This window comes from Hypanus sabinus, chromosome 23 (assembly GCF_030144855.1).
Source record: "Hypanus sabinus isolate sHypSab1 chromosome 23, sHypSab1.hap1, whole genome shotgun sequence".
Classification (NCBI taxonomy): domain Eukaryota; kingdom Metazoa; phylum Chordata; class Chondrichthyes; order Myliobatiformes; family Dasyatidae; genus Hypanus; species Hypanus sabinus.
In genome coordinates, this window is record NC_082728.1 from 59,615,202 (window position 1) to 59,632,419 (window position 17,218).

Here is a 17,218-nt window from a genome sequence, read left to right on the forward strand (position 1 = left end):
TTGCAGCAGATCTAGGCCCATTACAGCCAAGTGCTACTGAGCCAGGAACCCACTGTTTTCAGCAACTTCATCCTTCGAGGAAGAATAGACTTCCTGGATCAACTCAACCAATGCCTGGCTCAGACTCTTGCTGCCATTGAAAATTTCCAAGATCAGGGACAGGAAAGCCTGCACCTTCCAATCACAGATCGTGCAATCTTCAATGCTCAAGCGCGGACTCATTCCAGGTTGTTTTGAGACATTTCCAATAAATTTGATTACCAGAGTGGTCTCTGCCTCTGGAAATGTGCACTGTGCAAGCAGTATTTCACTGTATACCCCATAACCTTTTTACAGCCAGCCATCGTGCAAAGGTACAAAAGAACTGAGGCGGTTAGTGCGGCTGCCAAATGAGCCAGTTTGCTCCTGATCTCTGGTGCTGTCTGTGTAGAGTTTGCACGCTTTTCCTGTTACTGTGTGAGCTTCTCAGCATTCTGATTTCCTCCCATATCCCACAGGTCTGCTGGTAGGTGAATTGACTAGTTTAAATATCACCAGGTTGGTGGTTGGAGAACTGCGGGGAAATGCTTGATTTGTGGGACTAAAATAGCTTGCAGAATAGTTTGGTGCCTAGTGGTGTGCCTCAGGGATCTCTTCGACATTTTTATAAATGACCCAGATGAAGAAGAAGTAGAGGGGTGGGTTAGTAAGTTTGCTGATGACACAAAGGTTGGGGGTGTTGTGGATAGTGTGGAGGGCTGTCAGAGGTTACAATGGGACATCAATAGGATACAGAACTGGGCTGAGAAGTGGCAGTTGGAGTTCAACCCAGATAAGTGTGAAGTGGTTCATTTTGGTAGTTCAAATGTGATGACAGAATATAGTATTAATGGTAAAACCGTTGGCAGTGTGGAGGATCAGAGGGATCTTGGGGTCCATATCCATGGGAGACTCAAAGCTGCTGTGCAGGTTGACTATGTGGTTAAGAAGGCTTACAGTGCATTGGCCTTCATTAATCGTGGGATTGAGTTCAAGATCCAAGAAGTAATGTTGCAGCTATATAGGACACTGGTCAGACCCCACTTGTAGCACAAAGCTCAGTTCTGGTCACCTCACTACAGGGTGACATGGAAACCATAGAAAGGGTGCAGAGGAGATTTACAAGGATGTTGCCTGGATTGGGAAGCATACCTTATGAGAATAAGTTGAGTGATCTCAGCCTTTTCTCCTTGGAGTGACGGAGGATGAGAGGTGACCTGATAGAGGTGTATAAGATTATGAGAGGCATTGATTGTGTGGAAAATAAGAGGCTTTTTCCCAGGGCTGAAATGGCAAGCATGAGAGGGCACAGTTTTAAGGTGCTTGGAAGTGGGTACAGAGGGAATGTCAGGGGCAAGTTGTTTTTATTTATTTATTTACTTACTTACGCAGAGTAGTGAGTGCATGGAATGGGCTGTGGTGGAGGCGGATACGATAGGGTCTTTTGAGACTCCTGGACAGGTACATGGAGCTCAGAAAAATAGAGGGCTCTGGGTAACCCTAGGCAATTTCCAAAGCAAGTACATGTTCAGCACAGCATTGTGGGCCAAAGGGCCTGTATTGTGCTGTAGGTTTTCTGTTTCTAAAAGTAAGCAGGGAATAAGATAATGGGAAATCTGTACACCAGCAAATATCGACCAAATGTTCTCCTATACTCAAGGGAATAAGAAAAAAAGAGAAAACTTTCAATACTCAGGACATTCCAATGTTTTTCACAGCCAATTAAATCCATTTGAAGTTGATAATTTCTACAAGTGTAACAGGAATTGAGCACAGCAAGATACCATAATTTACAATTAGCATAATTGCCACAACCACATCACTGACAAATCCCTTTTCCCTGGAAAGAGATCCCAAAATAGGACAATGTGAGAAAACTGAAGAATGAGCAACCAGCTCTCGTAATATTTTGCTCAGGTGAAGACCACTGCAGATGGTGACACACTGTGAGGTGGAATAGGACCACTCACTCAACACTGAACAACGCTTTATTTTAAAATAGAGTTACATCTGCAGCCAGCACACAGCCTGTTACAGCTCATTGATGGGCTTGTGAGGCCAATAGGGATACTTCTCCATGTCCAGCTTGGTTTCAGGGAAGGCTTGGTTCAGATCATCAATGGTCATCTGGTCAAACGGAACCATACTTTTGAAGCTTGCAAGCTGAAATGTAACATGAGAAGACGTGTATTTCACAGACCTGAAATTATAAGTCTACCCCATGAAAAATCCAACCCACGGAGTGGAATTCTCCAATACTGAATTCTGACATTGAAGTTAATCTCTTCATTCTGTCTCTTCTCTCTCTCCACTTGATCCACCATCTCTCACACACACCCTCCACCCAAGCCCCTTATCACCCCACCCACACTCCTCCTGCTGGGTAGCACCGACAATGTCGCTAAGTTGTAAATAACAGTCTGCTGGATATTAACCGCGGAGAGGTAATCCTGATTCAGAGTCAGACAGGCATTGCTTACTGGGCCCTAATGGAATGTCAATGACAGAAAATTTTACTTACACCACCTACTCAGCTAAGAGTTCCAGCATGTTCTACTTTATGTCAGTTTTGCAGCTTATGACTGCTTTTTTTAATGTTTTTTTTAATGTTTTTTATGTTTATGACTGCTGGTGAATTGTACCCTATGTGCCAGTGAGGCAGCACCTTCTGGGAAAAACTCATAATGAGTAGTCGTTGGAGAATTACACAGAGTTGCGTTACCTCCTTTTCATATTTGGAAATCCGCTCCTTTGAAGCCTGACAGTATTCTTCAGCACTCTTATTCTATAGAACAGAAGGCAGCAGTTACCACATTTAATCCTTCAACATGATTGGTCAGTACTGAGAAAAAGGGTTACTCACAGCCTCTTGCTCCTGAGCATTAATTTTCTCAGTCTGTGTGTTGATGGGTTCCGGAATCTTTAAAGCATTGTACTGTTATAAATGGGGGGGTGGGGGGGGGTAAGAGGAAAGAGAGAGAAAAAAAACTCAAACAACAATCCTTTAGTCACAGATGCCCCTGCAAACCATTGCCCTTCTATCAGCTGGAATTATGATTACCAAATGAATCACAAAGGAGTCCAATACGAACTAGTTAAGCAGTTTAGATACAGATCAGACACCCACACATACAGATGAGTGTTTTGGAAACAGGTGGGATAAACGAGCCGGCTACTGTGGGGCTGTGAGTACTCTTAGCCATACAGGCATTCATTTCACAGCAATCTCTGCATGGCTGTTACATGCCCTTCACTGACCTCTGTTTTTATATAAATATGTCACTGCTTGGCTGCATTTCCAACTTACTGTTCACATTACACACAGCTGTCATGTCCTGAGGAACACCTGTATTCAGGTAACACTCCCCACTGCACAGAAGTGTTGAATGCACTGGGACTTGGTGGTATATTTGCATTTAGACCCCTGCATCACAAAAACAGACCCAACCGTGCCGGCACATCCCTCCCCCACCCCATCACAACCACTGCCTATTCAGGGTCTACATTCCTTCTAAACACATCTAAATGGAACAGTGAATGGCTGCTGGCCAACGTGGTTGATGTTGACTCTACAAACTGTTGTGGATCTCAGCTCATTGTTTGTGGCAAGGTCACATTAAATAGCCAGTATGAATTTACATTTAACATATGACAGGCAAAGATCTTCTGGTCGAGTTGTGATGGTGGGTGTTAGAAAAGAAACAGCTGGATTTTGTTTCCATTTCCTTTAACATCGACTCTCCTTTCCTTTGCCTGAGTGGTGGAAGCAGGCAGTAGGAAGTGTCTAGTCAGGTTCCTCCAGCTGTGTTGCCTCAGTGGCCCTTCCCTTCCCCTCGTATCTTTGTTCAGAGCCTAGGGGAGCCTATCCAGCTCTGTAATGTAATTGTCATGGACAGAACATACCACTGCATCAAAACTCATGGCCATTGACCTGTTCACAGCTGAGCTGACTGCTATACTGTGATCAGCCTTGACACCTCCTGCAGAAGAGCAAACTAAGCAGAGCCTCTTGCTCCCTGATACCAGCCAAAGACCCACGAAGTTTGGATTGTGATGTACTGCCTGTCGTCGGGGTGTAGGCTCCGATACCAGCCAAAGACCCACGAAGTTTGGATTGTGATGTACTGCCTGTCGTCGGGGTGTAGGCTCCGATACCAGCCAAAGACCCACGAAGCTTGGATTGTGATGTACTGCCTGTCGTCGAGGTGTAGGCTCCGATACCAGCCAAAGACCCACGAAGTTTGGATTGTGATGTACTGCCTGTCGTCGAGGTGTAGGCTCCGATACCAGCCAAAGACCCACGAAGTTTGGATTGTGATGTACTGCCTGTCGTCGGGGTGTAGGCTCCCTGAAACCAACCAAAGACCCACGGTTTGGATTGTGATGTACTGCCTGTCGTCGGGGTGTAGGCTCCGATACCAGCCAAAGACCCACGAAGTTTGGATTGTGATGTACTGCCTGTCGTCGGGGTGTAGGCTCCCTGATACCAGCCAAAGACCCACGAAGTTTGGATTGTGATGTACTGCCTGCCGTCGGGGTGTAGGCTCCGATACCAGCCAAAGACCCACGAAGTTTGGATTGTGATGTACTGCCTGTCGTCGAGGTGTAGGCTCCCTGATACCAGCCAAAGACCCACGAAGTTTGGATTGTGATGTACTGCCTGTCGTCGGGGTGTAGGCTCCGATACCAGCCAAAGACCCACGAAGTTTGGATTGTGATGTACTGCCTGTCGTCGGGGTGTAGGCTCCCTGAAACCAACCAAAGACCCACGAAGCTTGGATTGTGATGTACTGCCTGTCGTCGAGGTGTAGGCTCCCTGATACCAGCCAAAGACCCACGAAGCTTGGATTGTGATGTACTGCCTGTCGTCGAGGTGTAGGCTCCCTGATACCAGCCAAAGACCCACGAAGCTTGGATTGTGATGTACTGCCTGTCGTCGAGGTGTAGGCTCCCTGATACCAGCCAAAGACCCACGAAGTTTGGATTGTGATGTACTGCCTGTCGTCGGGGTGTAGGCTCCCTGATACCAGCCAAAGACCCACGAAGCTTGGATTGTGATGTACTGCCTGTCGTCGAGGTGTAGGCTCCCTGATACCAACCAAAGACCCACGAAGCTTGGATTGTGATGTACTGCCTGTCGTCGAGGTGTAGGCTCCCTGATACCAGCCAAAGACCCACGGTTTGGATTGTGATGTACTGCCTGTCGTCGGGGTGTAGGCTCCGATACCAGCCAAAGACCCACGAAGCTTGGATTGTGATGTACTGCCTGTCATCGAGGTGTAGGCTCCGATACCAGCCAAAGACCCACGAAGTTTGGATTGTGATGTACTGCCTGTCGTCGGGGTGTAGGCTCCGATACCAGCCAAAGACCCACGAAGTTTGGATTGTGATGTACTGCCTGTCGTCGGGGTGTAGGCTCCCTGAAACCAGCCAAAGACCCACGAAGCTTGGATTGTGATGTACTGCCTGTCGTCGGGGTGTAGGCTCCGATACCAGCCAAAGACCCACGAAGTTTGGATTGTGATGTACTGCCTGTCGTCGGGGTGTAGGCTCCGATACCAGCCAAAGACCCACGAAGTTTGGATTGTGATGTACTGCCTGTCGTCGGGGTGTAGGCTCCCTGAAACCAGCCAAAGACCCACGAAGCTTGGATTGTGATGTACTGCCTGTCGTCGGGGTGTAGGCTCCGATACCAGCCAAAGACCCACGAAGTTTGGATTGTGATGTACTGCCTGTCGTCGGGGTGTAGGCTCCGATACCAGCCAAAGACCCACGAAGTTTGGATTGTGATGTACTGCCTGCCGTCGAGGTGTAGGCTCCCTGATACCAGCCAAAGACCCACGAAGTTTGGATTGTGATGTACTGCCTGTCTTCGAGGTGTAGGCTCCGATACCAGCCAAAGACCCACGAAGTTTGGATTGTGATGTACTGCCTGTCGTCGGGGTGTAGGCTCCCTGATACCAGCCAAAGACCCACGAAGTTTGGATTGTGATGTACTGCCTGTCGTCGAGGTGTAGGCTCCCTGAAACCAGCCAAAGACCCACGAAGCTTGGATTGTGATGTACTGCCTGTCGTCGGGGTGTAGGCTCCCTGATACCAGCCAAAGACCCACGGTTTGGATTGTGATGTACTGCCTGTCGTCGGGGTGTAGGCTCCGATACCAGCCAAAGACCCACGAAGTTTGGATTGTGATGTACCGCCTGCCGTCGGGGTGTAGGCTCCCTGATACCAGCCAAAGACCCACGAAGTTTGGATTGTGATGTACTGCCTGCCACTGGGGTGTAGGCTCAGGTATTGGTGTCTTCTTCTCACGAAGTTGTGCAAATGTACTACACCGAAGGCACTGTGTCCTGTGCAAAGACAGGGAGGCTGAGGTCCCACCTGAAGGTGATATTAGCACTCTACATTTACTGATTTGATACACAGGACTAACCTCATCAATTAGCAGAGCATTCAGATTTTACACAAGCCTGTCGGGCTAATGTCCCCCCCACACATCATCACCAGCTATTAAATCAAATGCTTTCCTCACTCTCTACGCTGTGTAATGCTTCTGCGACAATTTCCTTTCAAATACGTTCTCAGTGTGTTCCAGTGAAAATAAAACACCCAGGAAGACATTCTTTGTGCTTCCCAGCTTTTTCAAAGACTCTCAGCTTTCCAAAACCATGCAGGATGGACCCCTTACCTTCTTCTCAAACTCATCCACCATTCCAGGTTTTACGATAATTTTCCTATAATAGTTCCAGTCAAAAGCCGGAGGTTTCTCTGGAAGTGACGTTAACCTGTGGCAAAACATAAGATCCAGAGGTTACAACCATAGAACTGCTCACGACACAAACACTCCTGTAACACCATCTTTAAACATACACAAGCAGAAACAACACAAATACTTTTTAATGAAATTTGTTCCCTCCAGCTCCATTTCCCAGAGATACCAGCAGCCCTGCAGTATTAGTTTGGGGATATTAATGCACTTTGCTTTTGGCAACAAAGGTCAACTTTAAGCCCCAGAGAAAAAGCTTTATTGCACCTCAATTGTTAAAGTTTGATAGCTCCGAACACAGGCAACTTTAGACTTCACTCCATCCACAACAGGGAGGATTTCCCAGTTGCCAACCATTTTAGACAATAGACAACAGGTGCAGAAGTAGACCATTCGGCCCTTCGAGCCTGCACCACCATTCTGAGATCATGGCTGATCATCTACTATCAATACCCGGTTCCTGCCTTGTTCCCATATCCCTTGATTCCCCCATCCATAAGACACCTATCTAGCTCCTTCTTGAAAGCATCCAGAGAATTGGCCTCCACGACCTTCCGAGGCAGTGCATTCCACACCCCCACAACTCTGTGGGAGAAGAAGTTTTCCCTTAACTCTGTCCTAAATGACCTACCCCTTATTCTCAAACCATGCCCTCTGGTACTGGACTCTCCCAGCATCTGGAACATATTTCCTGCCTCTATCTTGTTCAATCCCTTAATAATCTTATATGTTGCAATCAGATCCCCTCTCAATCTCCTTAATTCCAGTGTGTACAAGCCCAGTCTCTCTAACCTCTCTGCGTAAGACAGTCCGGACATCCCAGGAATTAACCTTGTGAATCTACGCTGCACTTCCTCTACAGCCAGGATGTCCTTCCTTAAGCCTGGAGACCAAAACTGTACACAATACTCCAGGTGTGGTCTCACCAGGGCTCTGTACAAATGCAAAAGGATTTCCTTGCTCTTGTACTCAATTCCCTTTGTAATAAAGGACAACATTCCGTTAGCCTTCTTCACTTCCTGCTGCACTTGCTCATTCACCTTCAGTGACTGATGAACAAGGACTCCTAGATCTCTTTGTATTTCTCCCTTACGTAACTTTACACCGTTCAGATAATAATCTGCCTTCCTGTTCTTACTCCCAAAGTGGATAACCTCACACTTATTCACATTAAACGTCATCTGCCAAGTATCTGCCCACTCACCCAGCCTATCCAAGTCACCCTGAATTCACCTAACATCCTCATCACGTCACACTTGCTGATGTTATTCTCAATGCCTTCATCTAAGTCGTTGACGTAAACCGTAAACAGTTCCCTTTCCCATTCCGACATGTTGGTGTACAGCCTCCTCTAATGCCACAATAAGGCTACTCACCATTTGAGCAGCAACCTGTCCAACCTGATTGCATGAACATCAATTTCTCCATTTGATCATTCCCCCCCCCCCCATTCACTACGCTGGCTCCCCTCTAAGTCCTTCTTGTCACCTCACCTACCTATCACCTCCCTTAGGTGCTCCTCCTCCTTCCCTTTCTCCCATGGTCCACTCTCCTCTTCTTCAGCCCTTTACCATTTCCACCTATCACTTCCCAAATTCTCACTTCATCCCCCCTTCCTCACCCATCACATTCCAGCTTGTACCCCTCCCTCTCCCCCTTCTTATTCTGCCTTCTTCCCCCTTTCCTTTCCAGCCCTGATCAAGGGTCTCAACCCAAAAGATTGACTCTTTATTCCTTTCCATAGATGCTGCCTGACCTGCTGAGTTTCTGCAGAATTTCGGGTTTTTCCAGCACCTACAGAATCTCATGCTTACAATTTTAACCATTTTCTAGTTTGCAAGAAATAAAATCTTCAAAGATTCAAAGTACATTCGAAGTTGCAAAAGGAGAATGGGAGGAGCCCCAGGTGCTTCCCAAATCTCAGCATAGACTAGATAGCCTAAAGAACAGCTTTGGTCCTGCATATATGTTGTTACTATCTATTTCATCCACACACGATCTGCACTGTTAAGAGTGCAGTGGAAGCTTCATTCTGTTTCTAACCTTTGTTAAAACTGCCCTGAACTGCTTAGTATTGGTGCTGGGTGCAGACATAGTTAATCACCTCTCTTTTTGAGGAATACATATACTAACTGGGGTGGGGATATCAAAATGTTCTTTGTTGGAGTGACAAGATTAGCTGGCTGTGAGCTTACATCTGTGAAGCAGAAGTGTATTTAGTTACACTCACCTGCTAGTCAGGGCATCAGTTCGAGTCTTTAGGGCATTGAACATGGCTCTCTGGTTGGGTGGAACCCGCTCGCCAAATGCCAACCAGTCAACAGCTTTCATGGCAACTCTTCGGCTCGACATCCTCGCTGTCTGGAGGAGTAGAAAAAAGTCAGTGTGTGACACCAGGGAAACTGAAGTAATCCTGTCTGTGCTGGAGAATCCTTTACAATAACACCCACACACAGCACTGCCCGCTAACACAACCACCTTCATTAAGGCTGAAGCTTTAATGATTTTTTCTGCTGCTCCCACATTTATTTAGAGATGAGCCCTTATGGCCTAATAAGCTCGCACCACCCCATTGGTCACCTATGTGACCAATGTCATTGGAATGTGGGAGGAAATCCACGCGGCAGGCTTATTCAGAAAGTCAGAAGGCAAGGGATCCAGGGAAGTTTGGCCAGGTGGATTCAGAATTGGCTTGCCTGCAGAAGGCAGAGGGTCATGGTGGAGGGAGTACATTCAGATTGGAGGGTTGTGACTAGTGGTGTCCCACAAGGATTGGTTCTGGGACCTCTACTTTTCGTGATTTTTATTAACGACCTGGATGTGGGGGTAGGAGGGTGGGTTGGCAAGTCTGCAGATGACACAAAGGTTGGTGGTGTTGTGGATAGTGCAGAGGATTGTCGAAGATTGCAGAGAGACATTGATAGGATGCAGAAGTGGCAGATGGAGTTCAACCCAGAAGTGTGAGGTGGTACACTTTGGAAGGACAAACTCCAAGGCAGAGTACAAAGTAAATGGCAGGATACTTGGTAGTGTGGAGGAGCACAGGGATCTGGGGGTACATGTCCACAGATCCCTGAAAGTTGCCTCACAGGTAGATAGGGTAGCTAAGAAAGCTTATGGGGTGTTAGCTTTCAGAAGTCGAGGGATAGAGTTGAAGAGTTGCGGGGTAATGATGCAGCTCTATAAAACTCTGGTTAGGCCACACTTGGAGTACTGTGTCCAGTTCTGGTCACCTCACTATAGGAAGGATGTGGAAGCATTGGAAAGGGTACAGAGGAGATTTACCAGGATGCTGCCTGGTTTAGAGAGTAAGCATTATGATCAGAGATTAAGGGAGCTAGGGCTTTATTCGCTGGAGAGAAGGAGGATGAGAGGAGACATGATAGAGGTGTACAAGATATTAAGAGGAATAGATAGAGTGGACAGCCAGCGCCTCTCCCCCAGGGCACCACTGCTCAATACAAGAGGACATGGCTTTAAGGTAAGGGGAGGGAAGTTCAAGGGGGATATTAGAGGAAGGTTTTTCCACTCAGAGAGTGGTTGATGCGTGGAATGCACTGCCTGAGTCAGTGGTGGAGGCAGATACACTAGTGAAATTTAAGAGACTACTAGACAGGTATATGGAGGAATTTAAGGTGGGGGGGTTATATGGGGGGGGCAGGGTTTAAGGGTCGACACAACATTGTGGGCCGAATGGCCTGTACTGTGCTGTACTATTCCTTGTTCTTTGAAACCCACACATTCACAGGGAAAGCACACAGTACAAATAACGATGGTATTAACCCCAGGTGCTGACACTGTAATAGTGTAAAACTATCGACCGCACAACCTTGCCTTTATCTGTCCAAATATAGCTGAAATGTCTTTATCCAACAACACTCACATCTGGACAAAAACTCTCCCACAGCTCAACTTCACCCAAAACCACCCACTTGCGAGCTGCCCCGAAGTCAGCTCTCCTCACTGCTCTCGTCCATTACATCTCAGTGCTTCTCTGCCCAGTGCCCCACTCTCACCAAAGGCAATGGCAGGGGTTATCAGGGCTCAATTTTCACCGCAGGAGCTCGAGCTACATCCTGCAAGCCCCCACAGACCAGATTCCAACTGGCAGCAAGTAACACCTCCCACAATTCAAGAGCATGACACTTGAATACTGATCTCCGTTCCCATGGAGCTTGATGAAATCTGAGAAGCAGCTCACTTAATCTGTGGCCCATCCACCTTCCAAGATATTTATTCCCATCATTACTGGAGGACAACGTGTCCCACGTACAGCTTGCTCAAGCTACTTCTATAGCACCTCCCAAACCCAGAATCTTTATCAGAGGACAAGGGCAATAGAAGGGAACATGGCAATTTCCACCGACTGCCCTCTCTCTGCTCTGAAGAATCCTCTGATACTAAACAAAACAGCGAGGGTACTGAAGGTAATCTGGGTGAGAGACTGTCCCCACTGTCTGGCAGGTATGTCTATCCGCGATGCGAGAAGACAAATTCCATCCTCACTCTCCATCAGCATGATACCACACCACAGATCTGGCGGCTCTCATGCTGTCACGGTGCAGTGAATCATTAACAGCAGCAGGAGTGTCCTCCCACATCCTGACCCAGTATATTCCTCCACTATCAAACCCTGGTTCAGTGAAATGTGTAGAAAGGCATATCAGGAGCGGTGTGCAGTACAAGGTGCACTCAGAAAGGTCGAATCATTGTATGTGCTAAATAGCAGCCAATAACAACAGATCAGTGGTGACCAAACATTTTAATTCCAATTCCTATTTACACCCCGACATGTCAGTCCACAGCCTCCTCTTGTGCCATGATGAGGCCACCCTCAGGGGGGGAGGAGCAACACCTTATTTTCCATCTGGCAGCCTCCAATTGGACGACACAAATCTCAATTTCTCCTTCCAGTAAAAAAATTCTCCCCCTCCCCTCTGGCCCCTTATCTCTTCTCACCTGCCTATCACTTCCCTCAGGTCCGTTCCTTCTTCCCTCTCTCCTCTCTATCAGATTCCTTCCTCTCCAGCCCTTGAACTTTCCCACCTATCACCTTCCAGCTTGTCCTCCCCTCACCACCTTTTTTATTCTGCTGTCTTCCCTTTCCTTTCCAGTCGTGAAGGCCTCAGCCCCAATGTTGACTGTTTACTGATTTCCATAGATGCTGCCTGACCTGCTGAGTTCCTCCAGCATGTTGTCCACATTGCTTTGGACTTCCAGCATCTGCAGACTTTCTTGTGTTTAGCATCAGACCGACGCTCTGCAGTCCCACCACATCTATCTGAAAGAATCGGCTCCAAGAGCTTCCCCGTCCTTAGTGACGGCACAGCTCAGCACACATCCACTTCCGTCTGAAACATACACAGTGTTCATCTCGAGTTCTGTGCCACCCCAAAAACAAGGCTCACCAACTCCACATGACACAGGATATCCCGGCTGAGGGATATCAGGGCTCCTGCGGTGAAGATTGAGCCCTGATAACTGCAGCTGACAGGAAATGGGATGCAGCAAAGGCTTTGGAAGCAAACATCTCAGCTGTAGATTCAGTCCAGTTGATGCCCAGGTATGTCCTGGCACCTTCTCACCAATAACCCACTTACAGTTTCAACAGAACCACACTTCTCCAGACCTCAGCATAGCCTTGGTCCAAATGTGAAAGGGTGTTGAACTGGAAGGTGAGGAAAGAATGGCTGTCCACGACAGTGATGCCCACTGGCTTCAGCTTGATCAGTCATAACCCTCAAAACAGAAAATACTCATCACAGAATCACTTTCAGCCACCCCACCCCCAGAACATGGCTGCAGGAGTAACTCAGAACACTGCCCTTGATCTAAACATTTTCAGCATCTCTAGACGGGAATTCACTCAGTACAGGGTCAGAACATCCCAAGACTCCGACAGAAGGGACCCTCCAATGGTGTGCGGTCCTGACGAAGGGTCTCGGCCCGAAACGTCGACAGCGCTTCTCCCTATAGAGGCTGCCTAGCCTGCTGTGTTCCACCAGCATTTTGTGTGTGTTGTTGTGTGCGGTTAATATTGCTTTTGCTGGGGATAGTCAATGTCTGGCACTTGGCCATTTCTTTTTAGAGTAGCCACCCACCTTTGCCTTTCAATGACATTCCCATCGCCAAGACCCTAATTAACAATATCCTGGTGAATCACCACTGAAACACAGCTCCACTGTACTCGCCATGCAAGTACTGTGGTAGCTCGCAGACTGGGTATCCTGTACAAGTGACTTTACTTTTTAATGCACCAAGGTCTCCCCAACATCAACAAGGCACAAGTTCATGTTTGCAAAGGCCTAGTCTGCACCTGCCTGGATGACAACAGCTCCAGCAATGAAGATGCATGGACTGCAGACGTTGAAATCTGGAACAACAAACAATATGCTGGGGGAACTCAGCAGGTTGAGCAGCATCTGTGGGGGGGGGGGGGTAAAGACAGTTAATGTTCAGATCAAGGGTGCTGACCTGAAACATCAACTGTCCATTTCCCTCCATACATACTACCTGACCCTCCAGCATCTTGTGCGTTGTCAAACTCATGATTATCCAGGGTAACACAAATCCTAGATGGATGCCATCCATCACCATTATGCACTGTCTGCAGTGTGTACCATTACCCCAAGGAGAACAGAAGTATCAAGATTATAAAAACACCAAATGTAAGTTCTCCTGAAGATCTTGGCTTAGAATTACATCGCCAGTATGTCAGGATCTAAAATGCCTTAACTCCTAGATCTAAGGGTTTACCTACACCAGTTGATCAAGGCAGTGGCTTGCTAACACCTGAACAGCAATAAATGCAGGTCTTGTCAGTGATGATCACATCCTGGAAAATGAATTTCAAAAACACTCTCCCCATCCTACTTCCCTTAGCTCCCACCCACAACCCTCATCCCGTACCCTTTGTCCCCAACCTTACCCCGACCATCTCAGACACAGGTACACTTTCCCACTTACTCCCCCCACTCGCTACTCTATCCCCCGCTCACCTCACCACACCACCACTCATTCCCTCCCCCATCGTTCACCCTTCCCCTCATTCCAGTTTACCACCCACTCTCTCCCTATCCCTCACTCAGAGGGATGGACTCCCATGTCCACCCTATCCCCCGCTCACCTCAGCACACCACCACCCATTCCCTTCCCCTCATTCCGGTTTACCACCCACTCTCTCCCTATCCCTCACTCACAGAGGACAGACTCCCTTGTCCACCAAGGGCGCAAAGATGGCGGGGCGGAAGCGGAAGTGCCTCACAGGCCCCACCCCCGGCGCCGCGCTACTTCCGGAAATGGCGGTGTGATGGCGGAGCTGCAGAGCTCGGGGCCCGTGAGCGGGAACAGCGCGGACTCCCTCGGGCTCGGCGATAAACCCGGCAACAAATGGGTGCGGCTGAACGTGGGCGGAACTTATTTTATCAGCACCAAACAAACCTTGTGCCGCGACCCCAAATCCTTCCTGTGCCGCCTGTGTCAGGAGGACCCGGACCTAGACTCGGACAAGGTAAGACTCAGCCGTCGCCATGGAGATTCTGCCTGTCATTGGCCGGTCCCCATGGTGAAGGACCATTTCACCTGTTGGCATGGTGACCGACGAACCATCTCTCTCCGTGTTGGTTGCCATGATCCGTTCTTTTCAACTTCACGGGGACTCGCGTTAATGAGAAATGCCCATATCTGTGGAAGAATAAGCGTTCTCGGATTAATAGAGTTTATCTCCAAAAACCTAAGAAAGAGGGTGGCATGGCCTTACCTAACTTGCGTTTATACTATTGGGCAGCCAATATACGTTGTGCTACCTTTTGGTCTTTTTTCCATGGCCAACCCGAGTGCCCTAATTGGGTGGCAATGGAGTTGAGTTCCACTAAAGATTTATCTACCTCTGCACTTCTTTGCTCTGTGCTCCCTAGTAGTTTGTCCAGATTGATTGTTAATCCTCTTGTTAGACACACTTTGGGAATATGGGCTCAGTTTAGGAAATTTTATGGTTTCTATGGTTTTATCTTACATAATCACCTTTTTTTTTTACCTACTATGTATGATTCAACATTCCATGATTGGTATAGGAAGGGCATTAGACATTTTGAAGATCTTTTTATTGATAATTGCTTCGCTTCTTTTCAACAGCTCTCTGCTAAGTTCAATCTGCCTAATGCTCATTTTTTTAGATATCTCCAAATTAGACACTTTATTAATCCTTTAATTCCTAACTTCCCTGAAATGCCTGAGAAAAATGTTATGGATTTATTTCTTTCTATTAATCCACTGGGTAAAGGTTTAATATCATTTATTCATGATAAATTAGCATTCTTACGGCGTGCCCCTGTGGATAAAATTAGAATGGCTTGGGAGCATGATTTAAATATCTCTATCTGATGAGACTTGGGACTCGATTCTCAAATCAGTTAATTCAACCTCTCTTTGTGCTCACCATTGCCTTTTACAGTTTCATAGAGCCCATCTGTCTAAATCTAAATTATCTCGATTTTACCCGAATATTAGTCCTCTTTGTGATAAATGCAAAAGGGGCGAGGCCTCTCTTATTCATATATACTGGTTCTGTCCTAGCTTGGAGAAATTTTGGAAAGATGTCTTCATAACGTTATCGTATATTCTGAATCACCACCTAGAACCAAACCCTTTAATTGCTTTGTTCGGTTTCTGGGGTGAGACAGATTTACGTTTGACTAAGTGTCGAATGTTATCTTTTGCTTCTCTCCTGGCTAGACGTTTAATCCTCCTTAGATGGAGAGATGTTGCCCCGCCCACGCATGCTCAATGGCTTAATGATATTATGTCTTGCTTAGACCTTGAAAAAATTCATTATTCAGTTCTTAATTCGGATATAAAGTTCCATAAGGTCTGGGGACCTGTTATTGAGTACTTTCATAACCTTCCTCTTAACTAAGGTTTTTTTTTCAGTCCCTTGCTTTCAGTTCTTTTTTTTTGGTAGTAGGCATTATTATCTTCTGTTGCTAAGTGTATTTACAGTTTTGGGGGTTTGAATGTCCTGATGTATACTCTCTATATTGTGTTGTGGTTGGTCTGGAGTTTTTTTTGTTGCGGGGCTTGGGGAGGATACTAATTTTACATGTCTTCAATTTGGGTGCTTTCTCAATTATCTTTTTTATATTATATTATTATTGTATGTTTATTTTTGCACTGTATTAATGTTCTTCATTTTGATTTGGGGTTTTTTTTCTATCTGTAGCGATGTAGAAAATGCATAAAAAAACTAATTAAAAAAAAAGAAATGCCCATTCCTGCCGTACAGTTAGTCCTGCATTTATTGCCATCCTACATTGTCCTTGGGAAGCTGGAGAGGAGCTGCTGCCGCCTTGTCCTGCCAATCAGGTTTAATATCACCGGCAAAAGTCGCAAACTTAGCGGCAGCAGTACAATGTCATATATGACAATATAGAGAAATGAAAAATAAGTAAATCAATTACACTAAATATGTGTATTAAATAGTTGAATTTAAAGTAGTGCAAAATAGTATAATAAAAAAAACTGTATCTTCATGGAAGACCCTCCTACAATGCCAATGGAGAAGATGTTTCTGAATTTAGACCCACTAACATTAAGGATGGTGTGACCTGTAGAGTGGAACCTGCAGGGGGGTACTCTCATGCTGCCTGTTGGTTGGTTTAAACAGTAGAACATGGGTTTGCGAAGTGAGTTGCTCTTGTGTATCTTGTGGATGGTATGCATTCTGGTAATCTTGTTTTAGTTGTGAGGGAGCAGGACGGTGTTGCAATCAGCTGGACTGATTTGGGCTGAATAGCACTGGATAATATTGTTGCAACTTCACCCCTCCACAGTACATCAGTGTATTCCTGACACATTCGTTGTTAGAGGTTGCTGGTCATTGGAGAGTCAGGAGACATCACTTGCTGCAAATCAGCAAACTTCTGACCTAGCAGGTTTCAGTGTTGTTTTTGTGACTCTTGGGATGATGACAACGAGAATCCAGTAATGGTAATTCTGTTAATGCCGTAAGGAGATTGCTTGGGGTAAAGGGTCATTCCCTGGTAAAAAATACACTTGCCCTTACCAGCTGAATCTTGAGACTAAAAAAGCATAGAATGGACTTAATCAGAGCACTTATGAATGGACCAGAGGTCTGTGGCGTCATCAGCAGATGGCCTCACTTCTGAGTTTCGGGTACAGGGAGAATCATTAAGATGGCTGTTTCTAAGAGTGTTGCAGTGTGGTTTCCATTAGCTGTAATGATTTCCTTTTGTAGCTCTGTCTCTGGATAATTTCCACTTGAGTTCAGAGTCAGAGCAATACAAGCAGGGATACAGGATCTTCTGCTCAACCAGTCTATGCTGACCATGGTCTCCACCCCCACCATCGGGCCCATATCCCTCAAAGCATTGCCCCTGCACATACCTATCCAAGTGATTCTTAAATGAACCTATTGTA

At 46.6% G+C, this 17,218-nt stretch overlaps 2 protein-coding genes across 3 annotated transcripts in view; one reads left to right on the forward strand and one right to left on the reverse strand.

Moving 5' to 3' along the window:
- Positions 1 to 1,988: 1,988 nt before the first annotated feature.
- Positions 1,989 to 14,345, reverse strand: atp5pd (ATP synthase peripheral stalk subunit d). Of its 2 annotated transcripts, none has more exons than XM_059948950.1 (6): positions 14,225 to 14,345; positions 9,015 to 9,145; positions 6,707 to 6,803; positions 2,882 to 2,953; positions 2,741 to 2,803; positions 1,989 to 2,181 (listed from the first exon to the last, which is right to left on the reverse strand). In XM_059948950.1, the coding sequence occupies exons 2-6, from the start codon at positions 9,134 to 9,136 to the stop codon at positions 2,050 to 2,052; spliced, it is 486 nt and encodes a 161-aa protein (XP_059804933.1). In that variant the 5' UTR covers positions 9,137 to 9,145; positions 14,225 to 14,345; the 3' UTR covers positions 1,989 to 2,049. The 2 variants fall into 2 exon arrangements, with proteins under 2 accessions (XP_059804933.1, XP_059804932.1); XM_059948949.1 differs by lacking the exon at positions 14,225 to 14,345 and adding an exon at positions 13,984 to 14,118.
- The window catches only part of LOC132380233 (BTB/POZ domain-containing protein KCTD2-like), a 28,344-nt gene continuing 25,173 nt past the window's right edge, over positions 14,048 to 17,218 (forward strand). The window contains exon 1 of the mRNA XM_059948948.1: positions 14,048 to 14,294. Within this exon, the coding sequence (XP_059804931.1) occupies positions 14,094 to 14,294 (201 nt within the window). The 5' untranslated portion in view covers positions 14,048 to 14,093. The remainder of the gene's footprint in view (positions 14,295 to 17,218) is intronic.

Coding starts and splice junctions, on each gene's coding strand:
- atp5pd (XM_059948950.1), bottom strand. CDS start 9,136: ATGTCGAGCCGAAGAGTTGCCATGAAAGCTGTTGACTGGTTGGCATTT. Junction 6,804..9,014: donor ACTGATGCCCTGACTAGCAG/GTGAGTGTAACT, acceptor GTTTTGCCACAG/GTTAACGTCACTTCCAGAGA. Junction 2,954..6,706: donor TGGATGAGTTTGAGAAGAAG/GTAAGGGGTCCA, acceptor CATTTATAACAG/TACAATGCTTTAAAGATTCC.